The 26,739-nt window shown below is 42.7% G+C and overlaps 1 protein-coding gene across 2 annotated transcripts in view; it reads right to left on the reverse strand.

The window, feature by feature from the left end:
* Positions 1 to 26,739, reverse strand: part of ARIH1 (ariadne RBR E3 ubiquitin protein ligase 1) — a 69,472-nt gene that overhangs the window by 34,544 nt on the left and 8,189 nt on the right. For both annotated transcript variants that reach the window (XM_084816936.1, XM_084816937.1), the window contains exons 2-3: positions 13,244 to 13,311; positions 7,176 to 7,320 (exon numbers count right to left, since the gene is read on the reverse strand). In XM_084816936.1, the coding sequence (XP_084673062.1) occupies positions 7,176 to 7,320; positions 13,244 to 13,311 (213 nt within the window). The remainder of the gene's footprint in view (positions 1 to 7,175; positions 7,321 to 13,243; positions 13,312 to 26,739) is intronic.

Below are 26,739 nucleotides of genomic sequence, written 5' to 3' on the forward strand. Positions count from 1 at the left end.
AGGGACCTTGCAGTCTAATCAGGAAGGCCATTTTTAGCCAGGATCTGCAGGAGAAGCCACCATCCAGGGAAGAGGGTGTGCCTGCTGCTGCTGCTGCCGCCACCACCACTGCTCTTCCTGTGGACTTCTGCTGGGCAGACTGCCAGTCCCTGCAGGACCAGGCCCACAGGTACTGAGCCAGCTGTGCTGACTACTTCCACCTGCCCCTTCCTGGAAGGGCTTTTTAGCTGGCTGGCTGAGGTGGCCTGGGACAGCCAGGATCTACAGGAGAAGCCACCACCCGGGGAAGAGGGCGTGCCTGCTGCTACTGCCACTGCCGCCACCACCACTCTCCCTGTGGACTCCTGCCTGGCAGTATTTCTGAGGGGATGTATTGTTTTGATTTTTGTTTCATTGTTGGTGGGTGGGTGGGTGGGTGGGTGGGGGGTTGTGGGGGGATTCTGTTATGTTTTTAGGGGTGGGTAGCCTGCCTGACAGGCGGGAGCAAGGGGGCATGTGTCCACCTGATGGAGGCAGTGCGGGGAGTGTTGGGGGCCAGAATATACAGAGGCTGGGCAGCAGGCGCTGGCGGAGCGCTAGCAGCAGGCCATGCCAGGTAAGGGGAACAAGGGAGAGATGTGTAATATCTATCCCCTGTTACGGGCCTTCCCAGGGCCAAAGGATAGCTGGGGGAGGTGTGACTCCACCTTCTGGCCTTCGTTTGCTGCTCTGCAATGCCAGGTCTGTTACCCAGAAAACATCTGTCATCCATGACATGATCCGGGATAGGGTGCGGACCTGGCATGTATTATGGAGACCTGGCTGGCTGAGGCCGCTGCTCCAACTCTTGCAGCCATGTGCCCAGCCGGATTTTTGTATGCACAGCAGCTGAGGGCTGGGGATCAGGAAGGGGGGGTGGCTATTATCTACTGGGAGTCCTTGGTCTTCACCAGACCCCCTCTCCAGGAGACCAAGGTTGTTGAGTGCATGTACTGGAGGTTGGGCCCGAAGGGCAGTCTGGGGATTCTGCTCGTGTACTGCCCACCCCGCTGCACGACTGACTACCTGGCCGAGGTGCTTGAGGTGGTCTCTGATGTGCGTGTGCAGTCCCCTAACTTCTTGGTATTGGGGGACTTCAATGTACATTCAGAGGCTGTCCTCATGGGGGGACCACAGGACTTCATGGAGATCATGGCTTCCTGGGAGCTGCACCCTATTCCAACTGGGCCCACCCATGTAGCCAGTCATGCGCTAGACCTTGTGTTTGTTTCTGGAGAAGCGGGAAGAGATCTGGAAGTCGGGGGTATATCCACCACCCCCTTGTCATGGTCAGATCACTATCTGGTGACGCTGGACTTCTCGGTTCCACAATCCCTCTGAAGGGGTGGAGGATCCATTAAAATGGTCCGCCCCAGGCGTTGTATGGATCCGAATGGATTCCTGAACACACTTGGGGATTCTCTGGAGCACACAAACAGCCACGCGGTCGAGACCCTGGTAGGTGGGTGGAATGCCGCAATCACTGGGGCGTTAGATCGGGTGGCTCCGAAACGCCCTCTCCTCCTGAACAGGGCTTGGATTGCACCATGGTTCAATCTGTGGTTACGAGCTCTGAAACAGGAGGGGAGACAGCTAGAGCGCAGGTGGCAGAAGCATCAGTCTAAAGACTATCAGACACGGGCTAGAGCTGTATCTTCAGCCTATCACATGGCGGTGAAGGCAGCAAAAAAAGGAATATTATGCTGCCTCTATCGCGTCTGCAGAGTGCTGTCCCAGGAGGCTATTCCAACAAGGTCAGCCTCGGATGGCCTTCTCTCTGTCCCATCAGCCAGGACAGCTAGACTGGTGGGGACGAGGGAGAGGGCCTTTTCTGTGGTAGCCCCCACTCTGTGGAACTCCCTCCCTAGGGAACTCCGCCATGCCCCCTCTTTAATGAGCCTCTGCCACACATTAAAAACATGGTTGTTCAGGCAGGCATTTGGGGTGGGTTAGGCTATTTTTAGAAATACATTTTAAAGTAGAATTGTATTGCTTTAAAACTGTTGTACTGCTGTACATTGCCCAGAATGGCTGGGTGACCAGCCAGATGGGCAATTAAGAAATTAAATAAAATAAGTAATTTTTTTACTCTCAAACTTCTCAGCTATCTGCAGGATGCACTGATTCTGATTTCTTAGCAATCTAACTGTGACTCTAGCATCAGCATTCTTCCATCTAACTTTGCTGTTCGCACAAGCAGTGAGCTGAGCACTCAGAGTGCTATTCATAAACCTACATCTTCCTACAAAAGCAGCTTGCTTGCCTCTCTAGCCCCCACATATATAGCATTACTCAGAGGTCTCCAAACAGCAGAGGCCTACTCACAAAACACCATAGTAAGCAGAGACAGAGGGGAGACAGAGGGGAGGGAAATGCAATTAGGAAATGTTTAATGAGGGGGAAAAGCCAGAATCACTAATATCTAACGATATATTATCCTCTACATCTGGAGAAAGATGGGAGCTTTGCTATTTCCACTGCCATTGCTCCCACATTGCCTCCCCCTCATTTTTTTTGCTTTTCTTCTTTAAGTTTTCTTCAATGTGCCCCTGGACACCTTTCTTGGCACTCGCCAAGGTATCCTACCCCTCCCACTATTCTTTTTTAAAATCAACACATTTTCTTACCAACAGCTGGGACTGCTGTGAAATACGTTTCTCTTGGTGCTGAAAACTGCAAGTCCAAAGCAGGTGCTTAGTGTGTTGGGGTTCAGACCCCATATCTACCTTGGACTCAGTCTTTTGGGCAGGTTACATGTCCTTTGCCACATCACCCGTAACAGCCATTTTGTGGTGGTGTCCAGGACAGTTCCTCAACTTGCCAGATGTGCCCATGGCCCAAAAAGGTTGCCTACACCATCTGATACCTGTGCTCAATAAAAATTGCTATTGAATGGAAGTTAGCTGGATAGTGCCCCATGGTAGTAAGCACTTTTAAGTCCAACTGAGTTCCGTGGAAGAGAATTAAGCTCATGATTCACTCTCCCACTGAAATTAATGGAACTTAGGCTGAAATCCTACTTACTCCCAGGTAAGTCCCAATGAACTCAATGGTACTTACTTCTGAATACACCTGTATACAACTGCACTGGTAAGCACTTAACCTTTCTTGGACCATGAAAATTACAGGCATAAATCTACTAAAGTAAAACTATCAAGGTAATCCTTTTTTATTACACTAATTATACTAAGGAAAGAAAAAGGCCCAGCAGCCCTGCTGGCTAGGGATGATGGGAGTTGCAGTCCAAAACATGTGGAGGGCACTGGGTTGGGGAAAGCTGCAGGATAGTATAACACACACCAACACAGATTGAAAGCAAGGAACAGGACACACACAAAATATCTCTTTTCTAAATATATACTAGGAAAATATTTTTAACGAGTAATGTTGACATTACTCTGAATAGTCTATGTGCTCTAGACACCAAACTGAAATGGATAATCTTATGGAAAAGCAGTTAATATTAGCAGGGGATTTCTATGATGTTATCATCTCCTTAAAAAGAATGCAAGTCAAATCTTACATACCAATTTCTTTTTGTCCAAGTTGATAGAATTGGTGCTTGGGATTAATTACAACCTGTTTATGGGGATGACATTTTACCCCAAAGGCACTATACTGGAAGATTATGCAAATAGATTATGCGAAGCAGAAATCTTAAAACTGAAGAGGAAACCAGATTCTACATTTGTGGATTTAAGAGAACTCCATAAACAATATATGAAGCCAAAAATCCTAAAGTTCAGGTTATTAGGACGGTTCCTTGCCAAACTAAAAATTCCAAGTTTAACATTAGCACATAAAAACAAATTAGAAGACCTACCAAAAGGAAAATGTGAACATTTACCCAGTAAAACTGCAAAATCAGATGATTTTACACCAAAATTCTAGAAGACATTTAAATACCAACTGGTAGATTTATTCACACAGTGATCGGGTTCGGCCAAACCATGGGCACCAGGTTGCATATCCAGCTCCTGCTCGGGGGTTGTCGTGTCATGCAAACTCGGCTAGCATGGGTTATGCAAGCATTAAACAACCCTAAAACAGACCATAGCAGATGCTTACTGGGTTTGAATGACATGACAATGCCCAAGCAGGGACTGCATGTTCAAAATAGCAGCTGCATGTGCTCTGCATATGCTGCAGCCGCGTTGTAACCCACAGTAGGTTGTTGTGTTAACAGCCCCATTGTATATTTTTTAAAAGATTTTTAAAAAATGGGCAGAAGCCATATAGTTGTTCCAAAAACTGGAAGGTTCAGAATGAGTGGACTCAAAGACTTGTATCACTTCTAGACATGCATTAAGGGAGCAATCCTAACTAGATAGGTGGCTGCCTCCGAACTTGGAGGCGACCGCCTAGCCAAAGCGGGGCAGGAGAAGCATGGAGGGGATTGTCCTTCCGTGCTTCTCCTGCCCTGCTTTTTCAGCTAGACAGTGCAGGCAGTTACACTCCCCCTGCCCCGGAACACCTCCAGCCATGCCCCTTTCTGGCCGCTCCGTGCTCCTCTTGTGAGCATGGAGGATGGGGCTGTTCCACGCTGCCTTGGAGGCAGCGCGGAAGTGGGGGGAGGTCAGTTCTCCGGGAACCGACCTCAGAGGTCAGTTCCTGGAAAACATATCCTATGGCCGTCTGCCACTGTCTAGCAGCCATAGGATTGCTCCCTAAAAGACAGGCTCAAAGTAGTAGTGAAGTATATAAACTGATATTACATTGTGTGTTTTAAAAGGAAGACCATTATATGAGGAGAATCAAAAAAGGGATTAATAAAAGTGTCTCAGAATACTAAGTTACTCAGTTTGCTTTATTTCATTGATACTGAAAAGGCATTTGATAGACAGGAATGGCATTTTATGAAACAAGTGTTAAATGTTTTCGGATTTGGAGGCAATATGTTGACATGGAACCACATGATGCATAGTGTGTGAGCTGCAACAGTAACTTAATATCAGTAGCCAAGTACCAAGCAATTTGAGACTCAAGTATGAAGTTGGGCACTCGTCACTTCTACCATTATGGAATAACCTGTGCACAAAAAGGCTTGCACAAGAGAATGAATGCAGGACAAGTACTATATGCAGATGTGGTATTTTTGTTAAGGAATCCTAATTTTCAATACTGACTGACCAGCTTTAGAGCAGGTTATAACATTAATCCAGCAAAGTCCAAACTGTTAGAAATGTAGACAGATCCTATTGTAAAAGTGAAACAAAAAACAACCTGCGATGCTAAAAAGACCAAAGCCTTTAGACACTTGTAAATAAGATGATCAAAGGTGCGGATAATGTCACAGAATAGTCTCTTCCAAAGTGGATTTGGGGGATGCTTGGATTCCCTGAAAGCTTATCACAGGTTTCCTAACAATAAGATCACTAATGGTTGGTAAGTGTCACATAAAAGACAGCTTGCCCACCACTGCCAATCTTCACTGTGCAGCTGGCAGGAGAGTGTTTGGTATATCCAGAGGCACAATGAGTGCCAAATGGAGTAACAGCAAGACCTAAAAAAACTGGCAGGTGCCCAAGGTGATCTTAGTACGTACCCTACAACATTCTATATTTGGGGGAAGGGGGGATGCCTTGGCAAATGAGTCCATATGGGTAAGATTACCCAAGGCAGAAAATGTGAAAAACATAAGAGGGTTACATTAATCCTTTAACAATTAGATCAGGGGTGCAGAACCTCTGTCATCTCAAGGACCAGATCCCATTTTCGAGAAGCTTTCAAAGGCTGCATTCCAGCAGTAGACAGGGCCGAAGACAAAAGGGCAGTGCCAAAAATACCAGCACATTTCAGCTTAAAGCTCTTACTGCCAGAAACTAAGACTTAGACACATTCAGTCTTTTAGAATGTGGGGAAAACTGCACAAAACCTAGGAAACCATCGAGTGATCAGTGGTTAGGGGAAAGGGCTGGGGGAAGAGGGCGTGACCATCTGATGAACCCCAGAGAGCTGGATTGGGACTCCAGAAGGACTAGATTTGGCCCCCAGACCTGAGGTTCTGCACCCAAGTTAGATCTTCGGTTATATTTTTGAGATGCCTGAATGGCCAAACATTACTTGCTAGTCTTGCATGTATTACTTGCAGCAAACTTTTGGCATACTTCAAAAGTACCAACAGTAAAAGAATGGGTAACACAATGGTTAAATGAAGTGAGGTACATAGCTCATGTATTGAGACAGCAATCCGGTTTACAAAATGAAAGAACCCACAGTTGTTAACCATGGGTTGTTTGCAAGTGCTCACCCACTTCCAGTGCTCTAAACAACCAAGGGTCGCCCATCCCTGGGTAGTTCTCTGTGATGTGTGAACCCAGAAATCTGGGTTGTTGAGGGAGAAGTAACCTGGAGTTATAACTCAAGAACAAACCATGGGTTCTAACTCTGGATTGTTTCTCCCTCAAAAATCTAGAGTTCCAGGTTCGCCTATCCCTGGATTGTTTAGCGCACTGGAAGCAGGTGAGAGGTTGTGAGCCAGCATACTTGCTTGCTCCCACGCGCTCCCAAAGAACCTATAGTTAACAAACCGTGAGTTGTTTAATTGTTCAAACCAGGTCACTTACAGCTCAAATATAGAGAGAACTTCTTGGGAAGATTGGCAACCGTTTATTCAGTTTTGGAAACATAGTTATAACATCAATATAAATGCACACAATAGCTTCTTGGTTCTGTAACACACGCTTATTTTCTTGGTTCCTTTGTACAGAGGCATAAGAGTTATATTGTTTTTTTTAAAAAAAATATACATTTATATTTATTAAAATTTACAAAAGACAGAAGCAGAGTTCTCAAAAGTGGCCAATATGTAACAAAACCTGACTCTAGACTATACTACTCTAGTCTATACATGCAGGCTCACATGTTTGAATGCTCTTCTATACAAAAAGAATCTCTGCACACAGAAAACTAGCATGCCAGGGAGAAGATAACTAGATGTCACTGCTCTTTTCACTTGAGGACAAGCAAGAAGAGCAAAGCATTTTCTTTTGGTTCAGAAAGACACACAGAAAAGACTACTGGACATTATAAACACAAATTATCTTTCATACCAACTCATACACATTGGCAACATTTTTAATGCCCCAAATCTACAAGCACTTTAAAAAATAATCTAATTTGAACTATAAACACATTACAGTTTTGAGGGCACTCACCGAGTTAGGATAGTTCAGATAACAGATCTGGCAAGGCATGTCCTGTGCGGATGACCTTGTGTTCATTTGACGTGTTCGAGACTTTTTACTAGGATTTATTACATGACATTCTGCAAACAGCTTCTCCAGGTTGCCATCAAAGTACCTGTATGAACAGAGAAAGCAAGTAAAGCCAAATGTATGGGGAAAAGGGTGCACCTTCATTTGAAAATAGTCAAGGATTGAAAGTACACTTGCAAGTAAGTGCTACACACAAAGTAATACACACACACGAAGAGACAGAGAGAGATGGAGTGTACAAGAGTTGCTGTTAGGTGGCCAAGAAGAGAGTTTATCAAGTGGAAGATCTGACTGCAGTCAAATATTTCAAAGCAGTGGAATATCTTCAAATTCAGCACTTGCTGGGTAAGTTACACATTGAATAGACAACAAATCTCTTGTTACACAACCGTTACTGGCATTTTTTGTTCTCTTTCCAGCTTTTTGTAGAAAATACTTGCTAAAAGCTCAAGACAAACTCTTCAGTTTGTCTTCAGTTCAGCAACTCTGCCTGTACTTCTGAAGTACGCAGCATTGCTGTACTGTCTGAGATATCCTTGTGATAAGCAACACATTTTCCACACACACCACTCCAAACTCCCAATTTGGTCTTAGAACAGTTATGAAATCTTGCTTTTAACAACAACAACAACAACAACAACAACGTTCAGGTTTTTTTAAAGTATACTGACTTGAGTACGTTAACTTCTCTAATGTGCAAAACTTTCAATTCTCACAGCAATGCCCTGCCATTTCAACACACTGCAAAGAGGATCAATCCCCAGGATATCCAGATACAGCTGGAAACGACCCCTGTCTGAAATCTTGAAGACCAACCTATGCTGGTCAGCATAGACCAACAACAAACCATGGACAATTGTTGGGTTAACTATGGGTTGTTTAACCCATAAACAACCCATAGTTTCCGAATTCACATGTCATGAAACGACACAGGAACGAGGCATTCCTGGGTTAACTGAAAGTGGAAATGACAAGCACGCAGGCAGCAGCAAGCTCACTGATTTGCCTGTGCCTGGGAATTCCTGGGTTAAACAATCCAGGAATTGCAACATGGCATGCGAACCAGTTCTGTGTCTATACAGTTGGTACTATTGCAGTTCTTCCCTGTTGTGTCCTTTTGGATCCCTCTTATTGTTAATCCTTTCAATTAAGCTGTTTTTAAAAAAAAAATTAAAGATTTTGAAAGATTATTCTCGGATAGTTAGCCTACTCACAGCTACAGATCTGAAGATCACTAAATGAATTAGCAAGTTTCTGTGGGCCTGAAAGAAAAGGTTCATATTTTTCTTATAAAAATGAAGACAAGAACAAACTCCCTGTATTGAAATACAAGTAATGCTTTTAAGGAGATCTGGCTAGCATTTTTTAGTTATGTAAATAGACTGCCTGCAGGTGCTAAAGGAATATTACTGGCTCTTCATTTGCTCTTCAAAAATGATTCCACATATATAATTTCACTAAGACTGCCTTATCATAAAGCCAGGCTGGGTTTACTAGATGCATATATGGAGGCTAGTCATATTGTCACCCTGCTTATTTAACTTATATGCAGAGTACATCATGAGAAATGCCAGGTTGGATGAATCAGAGGTCGGAATTAAGATTGCTGGGAGAATTATCAACAACCTCCGATATGCAGACAATATCACCCTAATGGCAGAAAGCGAAGAGGATCTGAAGAGCCTCTTGTTGAGGGTGAAAGAGGAGAGTGCAAAAGTTGGTTTGAAACTCAACATTAAAAAAATGAAGATCATGGCATCTGGCCCCATCACTTCCTGGCATATAGAAGGGGAAGAAATGGAAGCAGTGACAGATTTTACTTTCTTGGGCTCCAAGATCACTGCAGACAGTGACTGTAGCCATGAAATTAAAAGACGCTTGCTCCTTGGGAGGAAAGCTATGGCAAACCTAGACAGCATAGTCAGAAGCAGAGACATCACCTTGCCGACAAAGGTCCGTCTAATCAAAGCTATGGTTTCCCCAGTAGTAATGTATGGCTGTGAGAGCTGGACTATAAGGAAGGCTGAGCGCCGAAGAATTGATGCTTTCGACCTGTGGTGCTGGAGAAGACTCTTACGAGTCCCCTGGACTGCAAGGAGGTCAAATCAGTCCATCCTAAAGGAAATCAACCCTGAGTGCTCATTGGAAGGACAGATACTGAAGCTGAAGCTCAAAGATTTTGGCCACCTAATGCGAAGAGAAAACTCTCTGGAAAAGACCCTGATGCTGGGAAAGACTGAAGGCAAAAGGAGAAGGGGACGGCAGAAGATGAGATGGCTAGACAGCATCACCGATGCAATGAATATGAACTTGAGCACGCTCCGGGAGAGTGCGCAGGACAGGAAGGCCTGGCGTGCTATGGTCCATGGGGTCACGAAGAGTCGGACACGACTGAACGACAAGAGGGAAGAAAAAGGAGAATCCATTCATTTTTGTTAGCAACTTGTCCTGCCTGCAAGCCAGGCCCTTTCCCCTCCAAAGAGGTCTGCCACTGCTCCCTTCTCCTCCATGCTGCCTAAAAGGGCTCAGGAGCTGGGAGAACATATTCAGCTGAACATGTTTACAAATTTTCTACGATCCAGGGTTCCAGCTTACAAGAGCTTTGTAGCTGTGTTCAGCTAAATGTGCTTACAAGCCGCCTTTCTGATCTTTGAGCTTCATGCATAAAGGTCTTTAATGTAGCCAGGCATGTGGGGACATTCGGGGGCAGGGTTTGCGTGCTCCTCCATTGCCCACTTCCACTTTAGTTTCCTCATGTTGGAGGCTCTGGTCTCATAAACATCAGGAAATGGCCCCAGTAACAGTAAGAAACCAAGGTTCCAAAAGACATAAACACAGATGTGTGGTACTTAGGAACATGTCCTCATAACAGCCTAACCAGAACCTACACGAATTAGCCCAGTTATGAAATCTTTTTTGACCTGTAATGGGTTACACGGTTGCTGAGAAAACTGTCCAAGAGGTAATAAACACTCCTAATGAAAGCAATAAGTATAGTCTTAGGTTCAGCAGAACTCTGTATGTTCTAATCACCTGATGCCTTAACACTTTACTATGAGAGTCAAATAATTATCTCCAGAAGTCCATCTTCTCACCCATGGATACTAAGGAAGATTCACCAGCTGCACTGAATTTCTACCCATGGATATTATCTCAAAATGTTGTCTTTGATTTAATGCAAGTGCTGGGATGGGTCAGGCATGCCACCATACCATGGCTCAACAATATGAGAATGGGCCTTAAGTCATGTGCTCCCTTCTTCCCAGCATACACTGATTCTCTTCCTCCTTTCCTGGTTTGAGGCAAACCATAATTTGATATTTCATCTGAAGCAGAAAACTATGTTTTCTCCTCGCCCTTCAAACAAGGATTGGACACCATGATTTGATCTCGGTATTCAATTTTTATTTGCAGGGCAAGTATAAAGCATACATTGTGGTTTTGAACAAGTCAGCAAACTCTGGTTTGCCTCAATCCAGGAGAGGGAGGGAAGAAATTGCCACATGCAGGGAAAAGAGGGGTGAAAAGGATGAAGATGTGACCATAAAGCCCCCTGAAGGCTCATCTGAACCAGCCCACTGTGTCATGATGACTGGAGCTCTAATTCACCCTGTCTTGCAACACTCCCCCATTCAATCATCAATCACTCTGTTCTACCCTCTAAGCCAGGCTCCTCTAACCTGGTGCCCTCCAGGTGTGATGGACTACAACTCCCACAACCTCCAGCCAATTGCTGTGCTGGCTGGGAATGGTGAGAACTGTAGCCCACATCTGGAGGGCACTAGGTTGGGGAAGGCTGCTCTAAACCATCCAAAGGTGTGTGGAAGGATTAGGTCTGGGTCACTGCATCTTGACTCTTATTATACTGTTTCAACTTGCATTGCAGCCAAACTCAAAAAATCACAACAGGTTAATATTCTCCTGATATTAACATTGCATAGTTCAAGCTAAAATACATATTCAAGTAACTCATGGTCAAGCATCCTTGTTGCATCAAGGGGAAATTAAAGAGAAAAACTGCATCCTAAGAAGTATTACTGCACACGATTATCCAGAGAAATTGGAAATGAGGCATGAACAGTAAGAAGGAGACAGGGAAATCAACCGACTTGGAATCAAACAGATTCTGGATGTACAGCTGTGTAATTTAAAAGCAAGGGATTTTCCAAATAGTTTGTCCAAGAATTTCTAAGCAAACAAGTAAATTGCATCAATATTTCAGTGTTCACGCAAAAAAGATTCCCTTAATAGGTTCCAAAGTATTACCAGAACGAAGAGTTGTAACACAAATAAAAGAAATTTGCACTGAAAGAAACATATTCCAGTTGATCCAATATATTGCCAATGCACTGGAATAAGCACCCAACTCATGGATGTATTTTTTCCCCCACTGAGTGGTATTTGCAATGTTACCTGAAGGGTTTCTTTTTTCAAAAAGTCAGTAAGAAACCTATGTAACGCTTTGTACTTGGTGAAAACCTGGATGCCAATAGGTATGTACATTTGAACCTTGTATATTAAAAGAAAACCTCAATGAGTCTAGCTACATTTGTGCCCTTCATTTTCAACTCATAAGGTTTTACAAGCAATTATTTTCCAAAGGATAAGACACAATAACTCAATCCCATGTCCTTGACTCAATTCCTACCTGTTGTTCAGAACCGGAGGACCAAGAGCCAAGTGCAGACACAACATTCTCATTCTCTTAACCATTATTGAAGAAATATAAAAATATACCCTTCTTAGTATAAGGCTTCTATTTAGTGGGAAATTAACATTTCAGTATATCAAACAATTATGTACTTGTTTAAAAGGAAAATCTGTACATTCAATTAAGTCAAGTTTCCCATTTATAATCTTTACTTGGTGATTTTAAATCGCTCCATCCTGAAGACACCTGAGACACAATTAATAAGGTCACCTTTTAACTTGCTACAAGAATTCAGGGATGCATCAATTTCTCCAAATTAATCTCTTTCATGAAGGATAGATGGTTTTACATGGATTCTCTTAAGCCTCCACTCCTCCTATTGCATCATATTTCTTGTGTTATTTTTGAATACAGACTTAAAAAAAATTAAACAATGCTTTGTATAATTTAAGTGCAACACCAACGAAAGCTGAACTAACTGTTCTGATTTAGAATATTTTGCTTCCTACAGTCAAGGCTTCACTTCTACATTTCTATGTTGGCATAAATCCAGTGTTCAAACACAACATACAAAAAAGCCACATCCTACATTTCCTGAAAATACTGTTTTATTATAGTATTATCAGAACTACAGATTAAACACAGCAAGATACAAACCAAGATAATTCTGCCCGCAATATACGATTGTTTCATATCAGCTATTATAAATACAATCTCTCTCTCTCTCTCTCTCCCCCTCACACACACACACACACACACACACACACACACACACAGAAGGCCCACATGAGGATAACCACCACGAAAATGTAGCAGACACCCAAATGGAAAGACTATCTTCAACATCAACCCACGAGCATGTTCATGCTCGCATAGGCGATTATGAAACCCTTGGGAGAAGCACAGACAGTTGAAGTAGATGTACCCTGCACGTATCTTTTGGGAACATACTTCACCAAACCCCACCCTGGTCCTCTCCACACACACACCCGCCTGCATGATTTCCTTTATCATGGGTGGATGGTGACTATCAAGCTGAAGTGAGGCACTCAAGTACCCAAGGTAGCTTGGACAGCATTTTCTTCGCTTAGAGCTGCCTTCCCTGACCTACTGTCTTCCAGGTGTTTTGGACCTAAACTCCCATGAGCCTCAGCCAGCATGACCAACGGTTAGAAGTGCTGGGAGGAGCCATCCAAAACATCTGCAGGGCACCAGGTTGGGGAACACTGACTAAGGGGAGCTTGCTGTGACACAAATCTGAGAATTTTTTGTGAATACTGACCTACAGCTGGATCTGCAGGTTACCAGGGGCACGTTATTTGGTTAAAAATACATAAATAAGAAGGATGCTGCTTACCTCTCCATCAGCTTTTCTTTATCCCAGTTGAAATGACTAAGGAGTATCCTGGTGATAGTTGCTGGATTCTAGAAAAAAGAGGGAAAGTCATTGAAGAAGAGGTATGAGCAAATATAAGCAAGCCCATGAAGAACTGGAAATCTTAATAAAGAGCTCCGCTTATTATTCCACCCTCCAAGGTGCTGAGAGTTGCATACATGGTTCCACCCCTACGCCCTTCTATTCTCACAACAATCCAGTGAGGTAGGTTATTTTTCACAGGCAGTGCAAGTTAGGACCAGGTCCCAAATGCTAGGTAAACTATGTGCCCAAGTAAACGCAGGAGGCCATCATTGACTTTTAACTGGTGAATTCCTAAGCTCTTAAAATCCAGTCACAAGTAGATAAAGGCTGGAATCCTACGCAAGTTTAGACAGAACAGCATGGCTGGGGAATGCTGGGAGATGTAGGACTTTTTTCTGTCTACACATGCACAGGATTGCATTCTAAGGGATTTTGCCAATGGCAAGAAGATAGCAAGGGCTGTGCACTGAGATGTTGAGCAAAGTGGGAAAGCCACTTTGGGTCTAAAACTAGCTGGTTTGTACTGCAGAACGATTGCTGACAAGCTCTCTTCTGTCTTAACAATAAATGTTTGTCTGTCTAACTGTTAGCTATAGAATTTATAAATAATTTTTCACAATAGTTTAGCATGTAATTGTTCCATAAATGTTACTAGCTTGGATTTTTGTAACTAGCTTCTCTGGTACAGTTCCACTAAATAAAAGTTAAAAAACATGGGCTTCTGCCAAGATAAACCTGGTAGTCTAGAGTGCCATGGCACTCTCGGGAGTTTGCTGTAACAGACTAACACAGCTACCCCTGTGGAGTCCTGAATAAATGCTGAAAATATTTAACTATTATTGGGCAAGCGTTTTGGCTATTACTTACTAGTCAATTGACTAAATATGTTTCTACCGGCCAAATGGCCAACCAGCTTGGGACAGTACTCAGTCTTTCTCCTTCCTATCATCTAATACTGGGCTGTTTGGGTTTGTTGGTTTCTTGCCCCCTCCCTTTTCCCCTAAAGATCTGTTGTACTTCTATAAAACTTGGAGCTGCCCAAGAATGCTGATACCTTCCTCTTGTTTTTCAATAGCCCCATTTTAGTGCCAATTCCATCAGTACTCACCACCTGAATTTGCTATTAGAAGGAGTAATTATGGTATTATTGTAGACTTACTTTGATTGCCATCTTCATTTCCACCTTTCCTATGCATAAGTACTACCTTACATATTCAAGCCCTTTCCTCTACTCAACAGTTAGACCATTACATTAAATATGAAGGATTTTTTATATATATAGTCAACCTAAGATACTATCAAAACAACCCATTAGTTCCAAGTGTTTCCCATCTCTAGAACACAGAACAGAGACAGCATCCACAATACTACATTCAGATCTAGCATATAGATAATGGTTAAAATCAGCTCTATGGAAGATTTAGTCTTTCCTACCCTTTGACTGATAAATGAAGGGGCAGCAAGCTGTAGTTTTGTTTTTAAAGATTCCAAAAAAGTTTGCAGGGTTATCATAAATAGAAATACCACTGCTTCACCAAGCTCTCATATCAGTAAACATGAGCAATCATCTGGGGGAAATACTTCAGTCTTCCCAGAATACAGAATGGGGGGGTTATGTGCATCAGACGCCTGGAGGTATTTCACACGCCTTTTAAGTTTTTTAAATACCCCCAAGAGTATAAGGCCTGCCCCCTAAAATGCAAAAGGAGAAGCAATCCACAATGCTGAGCTTCCATATATTTAAACCCCACCCCAGTATTTGACCAGTGAAACAAAAATGAAGCTTTACATATCAGTTAATATAATCAAACGCAATCAAGTATTGGAAGCATCCATTATATTTTTAACTGCTAATTACAAAGCCCATTGTCTTTTTTAAAAGACTCCCATGCCAGTCCCTCCCAGAAGCTTTATCAAGATGATATTGAGGCTGCTCTTCCACACAGGAATGAACTCTTGGTAGTCCCAACATCTGGGCACTTGAAGCCTGCATTGTGTTGCCTCATTTTGCTTACAAAGGTTTGACACACTAGGACCGAGTACATGTGAAAAGATTCCTTCGCAAGGGGCTCTGCAGCAAGTCATAGAGCAGCCTTATCTGTAAATATTTGCCTGGCCACCATAGGCAACAAGGAATTCCATGCAAGCGAGTGTGCAGGCTTGTAGAAAAGGGAGACAGCAATCTTGCCTCTTGTCTGCCAGGTCTCTACATTCCTTGCTGGCCACAGAGGCAAACAAGGGACAGAGATTTGCCTCTCCTTCACCAACCCACTTGGAAGCCCTTTTTCCCCCTAATCTAGGCTCGGTAATAGACTGGTTTAAAAAAAAAAAAAGTCAAGCTATTAACTTTTTTAGCCTTATATACAAGGCTGTCACATTTTGTCCCAGGCACTTGCTTTAAGAACAACCACATTACATCCCAAACATTTGCAGGACAGACTGGGAAATATTTCCTGAAAGGTGTGCTACAGCTGTTCTCGGTAGTTCATCCATAATGTAGCCACTCTACAATTAGAACATTTCCTTGATCTACCGTATAAAAGCAAATCCAATATCATTTGCATAATCCACAATAGTAAAAAAGTAGCCTTTATGTTCTAGAAAGTATTGCTGTGTTGATCCCACAAAACAAGTAGAGATGAGGAAAACATCACAAAAGTAGTAGAGAGATACCGTTAGTTATACCAGCCTCTGACTGTTAACGGTCCGCATATTTAGCTGGCTTTGGTACCCAACCAAAAAACTACCAGTGCCTCCAAGATAAAGTTAGATCATCTTTCCAACATCGTGTTGAGCTTTCGAGGCGAGTCAGAGTGGCTCCGCAGCCCAGCACAACTGCAGCAACACATTTGTGGACCGTTGCTTGCGAGAACGTCTATATAACATTTGAACTGTGTTTACACATAACGCTAAACCACAGTTTATGTTAACTGTGGTTTAATTAAAAGCAGAAATGGCTCACACACTCCACTCATCCTCACAATTCCTGGGTTAAACAATCCAGGAATTGCCACTGTGATGAGCAAACCAGGTCGACAAGCCAGATTTAAAAAAACCACACCATGGCTTAGTCTTATGTGCAAACCAGGCCTTAAAGTTACACAGAAAACCAGACACCAAAAGCTACCCAGATTTCAGTTACAGTCTGCACATCTTACATACCCTATTTTCTAAAAGGAATCTTGTAATGGTCAAGGTTTGTAGGAGAACAAAATTGGTTTTAAGTTTTTGTTCTGACCGCTCCAGTTTGGAAGACAGTAAAAAGTTTAAAAGCCTTTTTGTATATGCTTCCAACAAGTCAATATTTTCAGGATGTCTCAGATTTAGCTTTAAAAAATGGTCAGAGCAACCAAACATTGTTAGTTTAACAATTCACAGGAAGTTAGTTTTAAGTATAATGGGATGGGCTGCCGCCACCACTAACACCACATTTTCTGGCTAGAGATGGGCCAGCTCCCCCATCTCAATTCAGATGGGCTTGTTCTTTACAAATGCTCTCAGATAAAGCTCAATTTTTCCAAGTTCTCTGAAATATCAGTAAGGCCTGACCAACTGCTAGTGATTCCTTTAAAAAAACCTGCCTTCCAGCAACAGTGCTTCATTAGGTCCAGAACTTACCAATAGGAAGTTTCTGAAGTTTCAAAGTTCTCTGGGAACTGTTCCCAGGCCCCATCACTGTTGCTGGAAGCCATGTTTCAGAGAAAGAGAATAGAAGGGGGCAGACTGCTAGGAATGGCCTGTGTTTATTTATGAGCCTAGATGAAATTCAAAAGGCATTTTGGCTCAGATCATTAAAGCTTGTTAAGTTGTTTCCAAACCCTGCCCTATCCCAACTGCAAAGCTAAGCAATATCACAAGCTTTGGCATTTATGGGCAGAGATTCAACAGTAGCTCCAACCAGACATCAGTTTGCACAATGACCAGTCTTCTACAAATTCTTCAGCAGACTAGTTCAGTCCTGTAGCACACACTCATTCACTAAAATCTTGAGCACCGAAGTAGGCCAGATGTGGGAATATTTAGCACGAAAGAGATGGGGGTACCAGACCACCTTACCTGTCTCCTGAGAAACCTGTACAAGGGTCAAGAAGCAACAGTAAGAACCAGACATGGAACAACCAAGTGGTTCAAAATTGGGAAAGGAGTACGACAAGGCTGCATATTGTCGCCCTGCTTATTTAACTTATATGCAGAGTACATCATGAGAAACGCCGGGTTGGATGAAGCACAGGTCGGAATTAAGATTGCTGGGAGAATTATCAACAACCTCAGATACGCAGACGATACCACCCTAATGGCAGAAAGCAAAGAGGATCTAAAGAGCCTCCTGTTGAGGGTGAAAGAGGAGAGTGCAAAAGCTGGTCTGAAACTCAACATTAAAAAAACGAAGATCATGGCATCTGGCCCCATCACTTCCTGGCATATGGAAGGGGAAGAAATGGAAGCAGTGACAGATTTTACTTTCTTGGGCTCCAAGATCACCGCAGATGGTGACTGCAGCCATGAAATTAAAAGACGCTTGCTCCTTGGGAGGAAAGCTATGGTACACCTAGACAGCATAGTAAGAAGCAGAGACATCACCTTGCCGACAAAGGTCCGTCTAATCAAAGCTATGGTTTTTCCAGTAGTAATGTATGGCTGTGAGAGCTGGACTATAAGGAAGGCTGAGCGCCGAAAAATTGATGCTTTCGACCTGTGGTGCTGGAGAAGACTCTTACGAGTCCCCTGGACTGCAAGGAGGTCAAATCAGTCCATCCTAAAGGAAATCAACCCTGAGTGCTCATTGGAAGGACAGATACTGAAGCTGAAGCTCAAAGATTTTGGCCACCTAATGCAAAGAGAAAACTCACTGGAAAAGACCCTGATGCTGGGAAAGATTGAAGGCAAAAGGAGAAGGGGACGGCAGAGGATGAGATGGCTAGATAGCATCACTGATGCAATGAATATGGACTTGTGCACGCTCCGGGAGAGAGCACAGGACAGGAAGGCCTGGCGTGCTATGGTCCATGGGGTCACGAAGAGTTGGACACAACTGAACGACTGAACAACAACATCTGGGACAAGAATTAGACTGTCAAATGATCAGAGTTGGAATTTTGTCAAAGTTTTAAGATGAAGATGCAAGACATTCATCAACTCCCCCGGCCCCGCAAATTCATAACATATCTGAAAAGTTCTGAACAGTTGTCAGAAGCCTGCAGTAACAACTTCGTACGGGAGCACTGGCAAAATCAATGTGTGGGGGGCGGGGAGAATGACAGAGAGAAAATGTTCCTTTTATAATGCATCACCTTTCAAGTACAAAACAGCCAAAGGCCATGCTAGCTGGGGAGGAGAACTGTAGTCCAGCCCATCTGAAGGGCATCAGATTGGGGTAGGCTGTTTTGGGGGGTGACTTAAACAAATGTATCTTTTGCAGCCCTATTAGGCTGAATGAAGTCTGCCACAATATGTTCCAGCAAACAGAAATCTTCACCAAAAATATCAGATGGTTTTGAGGATTTAATTTCTACTGCAGATGCTGTGGGTACTTTAAAAAAAACATAAACAAAGCTTCAGTCAGAGAAAACTCTGTAAGTCTAAGGCCAAGTAACTACATTTTGTAACACCACAAATATCCACTGAAATAAAACGTTATCATTGAAAAGCAAAATGTTGTTATGCTGAAACATAAACGTCTTCAACTTTTCACTCAACCACATTTAACCCCAACTTGCAGCATGGGACCATACTGGGAGGTAGACGGACAAACAGTTTTGTTCCTTTAAAAACCAAAAAATTATAACACAACAAATATGGTGGAAGTCCCACTACTGACCCCCACTTCAGATTGGGATATTGCAGTTCCAGAACCACCACTGAAAACCAATGATCCAACAGATAGCAAAAAAGCAGTGCCAAAATTAAATGCATTGTGCAAACCGATTTTAGAGCTGTGACTGCAGGAGAAGTGTAGTTATTTTTCTAAGGGTTGTATCCAATGCTAGTCTCACTTAAGTCCAATTCATTTCAATGAGTCTACTTTAAGTAGCACTAACAATAGATACAATCCTAAGTGTTTGCTGTGACTCCCCATTCAGTTTCATTCACACCCCATTATTCAAGCTACTAAGATAGCACTGGAAATCTAAACAATAGAGGCTGAGCCCTACAAAAGTGCTGACCGCATCACAAAGCACTGGGTGTATTACAAAGCTGTTACTCAATGTGTTTGTTCAGACAATCAGCAGGGGAAATAATGCAGCATCAGTAGTTTCCCCCACACATGCCAGTTGCGTGACCAGGATCGCCCTAATTATCTGCACTGCAGGTTGCTGTGTTGGGGGTTACCGTGTCGTCTGAACCCGGTGTGCGACGGTGGTAACTTTTCACCCACCCTATAACCCCTACTGTAAGCCATGGGTTGTAGGATGGGTGAAAAGTCACTACGGCTGTGTACTGGGTTCAGCCAACATGGTAACCCACGATGCAGATAATTAGGGTATTCCAAGTCACACAACCAGCACATATCAGGGCGGGAGAAACAATTGACAGTCTGTTGTTTCCCCCACTTATCGTCCAAACCCAGTCAACGTGTTTGCCATTGGACCAGATCCCGCTCCAGTGTACCAGCTGCACAATTAAATCCTGCCAGGCCCACCAGTAAGTTGTTGCTGAGGATTTAAAACACATTTTACCAGTTTTGACTCTAAACATTGTTTAATTTTTAGTTGTGTGTGTTCATGGCCACACAGCCCTAGGAACTGTTTAAAAGGATCAACTGTGAGCCTAAGAACATAAGAAGAGCCATGCTGAATCAGACCAAGGGTCCATCTAGTCTAGCATTCTGTTCACACAGTGGCCACAGCTGCCCACAGGAAACCCACAAGCAGGACATAAGTGCAACAGCACCCTCCCACCCATGCTCCCCATAAACTGGTCTACACAGGCAAACTGCCCTGATAATGGAAGTAGCAGATAGCTATTAGGACTAGCAGCCATTGATAGCCTTATTCTCCAGGAATTTGTCCAATCCAGTCTTAAAGCCATCCAAATTGGTGGCCATCACTACATCCTGTGGAAGTGTACTGCGTAGTTTAACTATGTGCTGTGTGAAGTACTTCCTTTTATCTGTCCTGGTTCTCCCACCAATCAGCTTCATGGAATAACCTCAGGTTCTAATATTATGAGAGTGAGGAATGTCTCCATGTTCATTTTCTCTACACCATGCATAACTTCGTACACTTCTATCACGTCTCCCAACTCACCTTTTTTCCTAAGTAAACAATCCTAGATGTTATAACCTTTCCCCATAGGGGAGATGTTCCAGCCCCTTGATCACTTTAGTAGCCCTTTTCTGCACTTTTTCCAACTCTACAATATCCTTTTTTTAGGTGTGGTGACCAGAACTGAACACAGCATTCTAAGTGTGGTTGCACCATAGTTTTATATAAAGGGAATATGTTCTTGGCAGTTTTATTTTCAATTCCTTTCCTAATTATGCCTAACATGGAATTTGCCTTTTTTACAGTAGCGGCACACCGCTGACATTTTCATTGAGCAAGATCTCTTTCTTAGTCCGTCGCTGTTACCTCAGAACCCATCTGCTTATACCTGAAGTTCGGATTTTTTGCCCAAACGTCCATCACTTTACACTTGCTTACACTGAACCACATTTGCCATTTGCATGCCCATTCTCCCAGTTCAGAGAGATCCTTTTGGAGGTCCTCTCAATCCCTTTCTGTTTTAGCCACTCTAAATAGTTTGGTGTCATCAGCAAACCTGGCCACTTCACTGCTCACTCCTAATTCCAGATAATTTATGAATAAGTTGAAAAGCATTGTTCCCAATACAGTTTCCTATGGGACCCCACCGTTTACATCCCTCCATTGGGAGAATTTCCATTTATTCCAACTCTCTGCTTTCTGTTCTTTAACCAGTTACTGATCCATAAGAGGACTTCTCCTCTTATTCCATGACTGCTAAGCTTGCTCAGGACTAAGTTTGCTCAGGTGAGGGACTTTGTCAAAAGCCTTTTAGAAATCCAAGTGAACAATGTCTACCAGATCACCCTTGTCCACATGTTTACTGGCACTCTCAAAGAACTCTAAAAGGTTAGTGAGACAGGACTTACCTTACAGAAGCCATGTTGATGCTTTTTCAGCAGGGCTTGTCCTTCCATATGCTTATTAATTTTATCTTTAATACTGCTTTCAACCTTTTTACCCGGAACAGATGTTAAGTTAACCAGCCTGTAATTTCCCAGATCTCCCCTGGATCCCTTTTTTAAACATTGGTGTTATATTGGCCATTCTCCAGTCTACTGGAACAGAGGCTGATCTTAGAGACGTATGACATCTTTTTGTTAGATCAGCTATTTCATATTTGAGTTAAGAACTCTAGGATGGATACCATCTGGGCCCAGTGATTTATTAACTTTGAATTTATCAATAAGGTTGAGAACTTCATCTCTTGTCACCACCTCAGTTCCTCAGACTCCCTTCCTGAAAACATCAGTTCAGGCACAAGTATCTGTCCTATATCTATTGCAGTGAAGACAGATGAGAAGAATTCATTCAGCTTCTCTGCAATCTCCTTATCCTCCTTTAGTACTCCTTTAACTCCATTGTCACTCCAGTGCCCCTTTTAGGTTTTCTAGCGTGCTTGCCACTATGCCCTCTTTGGCATACAGAGCAACACCTCCTCCAGTCCACACCTTCCTGTCCTTTCTATAGAGTTTATATCCAGAGATGACTGTATCTCACTGGTTCTCTCCATTCCACCAGGTTTCCATAATGCCCACTATATCTAGGTTCTCCTTTAAAACCAGGCACTCCAACTCTCCCATTTTGGCTCAGAGACCATAGTTTAAAAACACCTATAAGTGGTGTAATAAGGGTAATCGAAATCACTTCCATTGCAGGAAGGAGGTAGAGTGGGCAGAGGAGTGGCTAAGCCCCCTTTGCTGCTCCATCAGAACAGCAAAGGGGACTCAAGATAACTTCAACTGAAGGGGAGTCAGCCTGCCCTGCCCCCCATTCCCGCTCTTACCTCTGATGTCAGGTTGGAGATAACAGCAAGGATGGGTGATGCAGAGTGACAGGCCTTCTCCTGTGCCAAGGACAGTGGCCACTCTCACCAGCACAGGCAATTCCCACAGCTCCGCATCCCCGCTGTTATCTCCAATCTGAGCTGGAGATTTTGCACCCCTGCAATAGATCATATACAGCCATTTTAAAATTTCAGTATTTAGGCCCAACTGCCACCCATCATGTAGGAAGCAGCCCTTAGAAGAGGGATATGGCCAAAAAAAAGTGAGTGGAAAAGCGGGCCATCTGAAAGAGGTTTTACTATGAGAAGGGGAGAGAAATCAGACCTACTGGCAACTTCTCCTAGGCATCTGCCAATACAGTTCTGAAAGCAACAGATGAAACACTGCACTGACTAGTCACTGGAATTTTGTTCTAAGATTTCAGACTTTGTTTTCAAAAAGCAAAAATGCACACAAACAGATGTGCCGTGGGGAAGGTGTCTGTATAGCTCAGTGACATATAGAAGGTCCCAGGTTCAATCCCCAGCATCTCCAGGTAGGACTGGGAAAGGCTCGTGTCTGAAACCTTGAAGAGCTTCTGCCAGTCAGAGTAGACAATACTGAGCTAGATGGACCGATGGTCTGACTTGGTATAAAGCAGCTTCCTGCATTAACAGTGTTAATAATCCTATGCCTGTCCACGCAGAAGTAAATCCCACTGAGTTAAATGGGACTTACTCCCAGGTTAAGTGGGTATAATATTGCAGCCTAAGCATTCAATCTGTGAACTAGATGTGATTAACTTTTCTGCCAGTATTAGTTTACGTGCAGAACCCCTGGTGTTAATCACACTCTAAATATGCACCAAAATTAAACTGAGTGCAATCCACAGCAATGTGGTATGTATTCGATAACAGTGTTAAAATAGGTAGCATTAACACCCGAAACTGGGAAAAATTAGCTTTCACTAGGACAGTAAAAACATGTTTTTTCCTAGTAAAAACCATGCCACGCCTATTGGCCCTGATGATTTTTTTCTTGCAAATTCTGAATTTACATAGTAACCAACTGTGTAAGAAATAAGTCCCTCAATTTAGCATCCACACCATGTATGGTACTGGCATTTGTATAGAGCTGTGACTTTATTCATGAAAAGTATAATTTGAGTCTATGTTGATAAATTGCCCACACACTACAATTGAATTATGTAGACAATATTCGAATCAAGACTTTATAGGAGGATACCAGTATAAAATAAACTCTCCTGTAACGTAACAACCTTTTAAGAGAGACACCTCTCAAGTGGGTCCGTGTTACACAGCCTTAATTGCAGTCAATCCACTAAATTACTCTGCAAAAATCTTGAGGGAAGTTAGAATAAATATCACAGGTATTCACAAATCACAGAAAGATGGTTGGTCCCCGAGGGTTATCCAAGCTATGAACAAATTCTATGCATGTTTTGAAAATATTTGCAGCCTACAAAAACCACACACCTAAGCCAGCTTATTCTAAACCCTCAGAGAGCAACATGTTACATAACACCTCCTTTCTACCTAGGTCTGTGCCACTATGATAACGTGCGTGCCCTGTTACTCCAAGACTGTTGCTAGTTGCAAAAAAGAAAAGAAAAAGAAAAAAGCCAGCTGTCCTGCTGCAGGAAACCCTCATGAAGTTAAAAATATATCAAGGATTTGCAAGTCGCTTAAACACTGCAAGTGACAGCTTCAGTAACAGTCTTGATTTCTGAAATGGCTGCCAAACAGGTGGATAAAAATATTTTTTTTTAATTTTAAAAATGGATATTTTTAAAATTTGGATCTGATTTTTTATTTAAATTTCTTTCTTTAAAAAAATATATTGAATACTAACTTTCTCTCTAACTTAAAAAATAAGTTACAGTAAATCTCATCATAAACATGCTGATCCTACACTTACAGTCTCATAAAAAAGTCATGTACCAATCAAACATGGGAATTAAATTCAGTTTTTCATCTCGTGAAAATGGCTCTATCCAGACTAAGTAACAGTTCTCGCTTCTTGAAACTTCTGGGCTTTCAGTTTCTCTGACTAAAGTTACATGTGCAAAGACACAGGCTAGATATGATTGCTGTTCTGTGCTTATGTAGTGGTAGAGTTGGGCCAAGCAAGTCAGAGGAGTGAGTTAAGACAGAAAGACACTGCAGGGTGGATTTAACACTGCAGGTTTTTAACCTATGCTTAAAAAATCCAAAACATTTGACTTTAAAAAAAAATACACTGGATTTTTTCAGCCCATTAACTATCAAACTCTGACTTTCAGTCATGGGCATTCTGCTTTTGTGTGCTACACTGATTTTTGTGAGGGTTGGGCTGGGCAAGAGCAGAAATGAGCAACACTAGGGAAAAGACAAAATTGTCCACTGTGCAATTTCCTATATTCTCACACTGCAGTTGCACTCCTATACCCAATTACCTGAAAGTAAGCCCCACTGAACTCAGTGGAACTTATTTCTGAGGAGAAATGTATAGGATCGTGCTGATAACGTCAAACTGTCATGGGCGCTAGTCATAAGACTGATCTTATATGGGGATATTTTTAAAGACATTCCCTCTATAGATAAAAAAGGAAAGCATGCAAAATATATACAGTAAATGCAAAGCCTGCTTGTAGGAATGAAACAGTTCAAATAATACTCTGTTTAGTTGTAAATTAACATGGCTTAGTGATCAAATTTGCACCATTTTTCAGGAAATGTATGAAAAAGTTTCAACGGGAAACTTGATTTATATCAATGATTTAAATCAGCAAGAAAAAAGGTTGATATAAATCACTGATTTAAACTGCCTTGATTTAAATCAGTCCAAACTGTTGCCACCTAGTACAGAACACTATATCAGTAATATTTCAAACAAATTTATTTTACAACCAGATTTCAAAAATACTCCAGATTCTGCAATAAAATTAATTTGACATATTTCAAATTAAGACTACCATATCCTCATACTTGTGAGTGTGAATTACTTTAAGTGAGAGATACATCTGGGACTTTTTAGTATGTGGTGCTGATACTGGAAATTGGACAAATGAAATGAGAGTGTCTTACTCTAGCCAGAAGCGTCTCCACTGTATTTTAATCTTGTCCTTTCTCCAAAGAGCTCAGAGCAATATACATGCTTCAGCCTTTATCCTTCAAGCCACCCTGTAAGGTAGATTTGGCTGAGATAGTGTGTGCATGTGTGTAATTGGTTCAAATTTGCCCAGTAAGCTTTGTGTCCCCATGGGAATTTGAAATGGTGTCTCTTCGGTCTAAGTCAAACAACAAAGACACTACAACCCACTGACATGGTTCTCTAAACCCAGCATCAAGTAGCTGTTTTCCTATTCACTGCGAAGTGACAGTTGTGGAATAAAACTAACTTTGTTGCACCCGCCCTGTCAAAAATCAGATACTAATCCACTTTCAAATAGAAAAAGACGTACAAGAGCCAACATTGGACACATGGGATTGGACTCGATGGCCTTGCAGGCCCCTTCCAACCCTAATATTCTATGATTCATGCTTACGTGTAGATGACAACAGGTTCCAGCACATCCATAGACACCTTGCTCTACTGCTACATCGTTCTTTCTATCAGGTAGTCTTTTCTAACATTCAGCCCAAATTTCTGTATTATTAAATTTGGGCCCATTATTTCTTTTTTTTTTTTGCAAGTGGAAACAAACACCTGATCACAACATTCCATAAGACACCCTTTCATGTATCTGAGCACTTACCAAACCCACCTCCTTTCAGCAAGGAAAACTGTGACACAGAAGTTTTAAACTAATTCTTTTTTCCACCTGTACTGCTTCTCACAACATCCACTGACCTGGGCATGGGCCATGCCCAATCCAGCCTCATTTTCCAAAACAGTATGCCTAAAGTACCTACAGACTATTCCTGGAAGTGCAAGTAAGGGTGGGGGAGGAGAAAATTTGATTTATTTAGCTCAATTTCTGTCCCATCTCTTCCCAAACACTCACAGTGGTAACAATTAAAACTAAAAAAAATATCAGACTTCTGTTACCCACACATCTACTTAATCCTGAATGGCAGTCAGTGCCTTTTACTGAGTCAGACCACTGGCCCATCAAGCCCAATAACTGCCTACACCAGGGGTCAGTACACGCGGGCGCAGCAGCACCCACCAGGATCCCTGACATCACCTGCCAAGACGCCTTCCCTTGCTCCCTTCCTTACCCCCAACCTTTCAGTCTCTCGGCGCTTCTACTCCCTACCTCTGCAGCCAGGAAGCAGGAAGTCAGTGGTGGAATGGAGGCAGTGGAGAGTGGGATGGAAGTGAGCAAAACGGTGGCAGTAAGAGGACACACATGCACATGGGAAGAGCAGAAGCAGGTGGGCACAGCAGCAGGAGAAAGGAAATCATGGGTAGAGGGAGG

This window comes from Heloderma suspectum, chromosome 11 (genome assembly GCF_057233095.1).
Source record: "Heloderma suspectum isolate Gila_16-S chromosome 11, 16-S_ref, whole genome shotgun sequence".
NCBI classification, from domain to species: Eukaryota; Metazoa; Chordata; class Lepidosauria; order Squamata; family Helodermatidae; genus Heloderma; species Heloderma suspectum.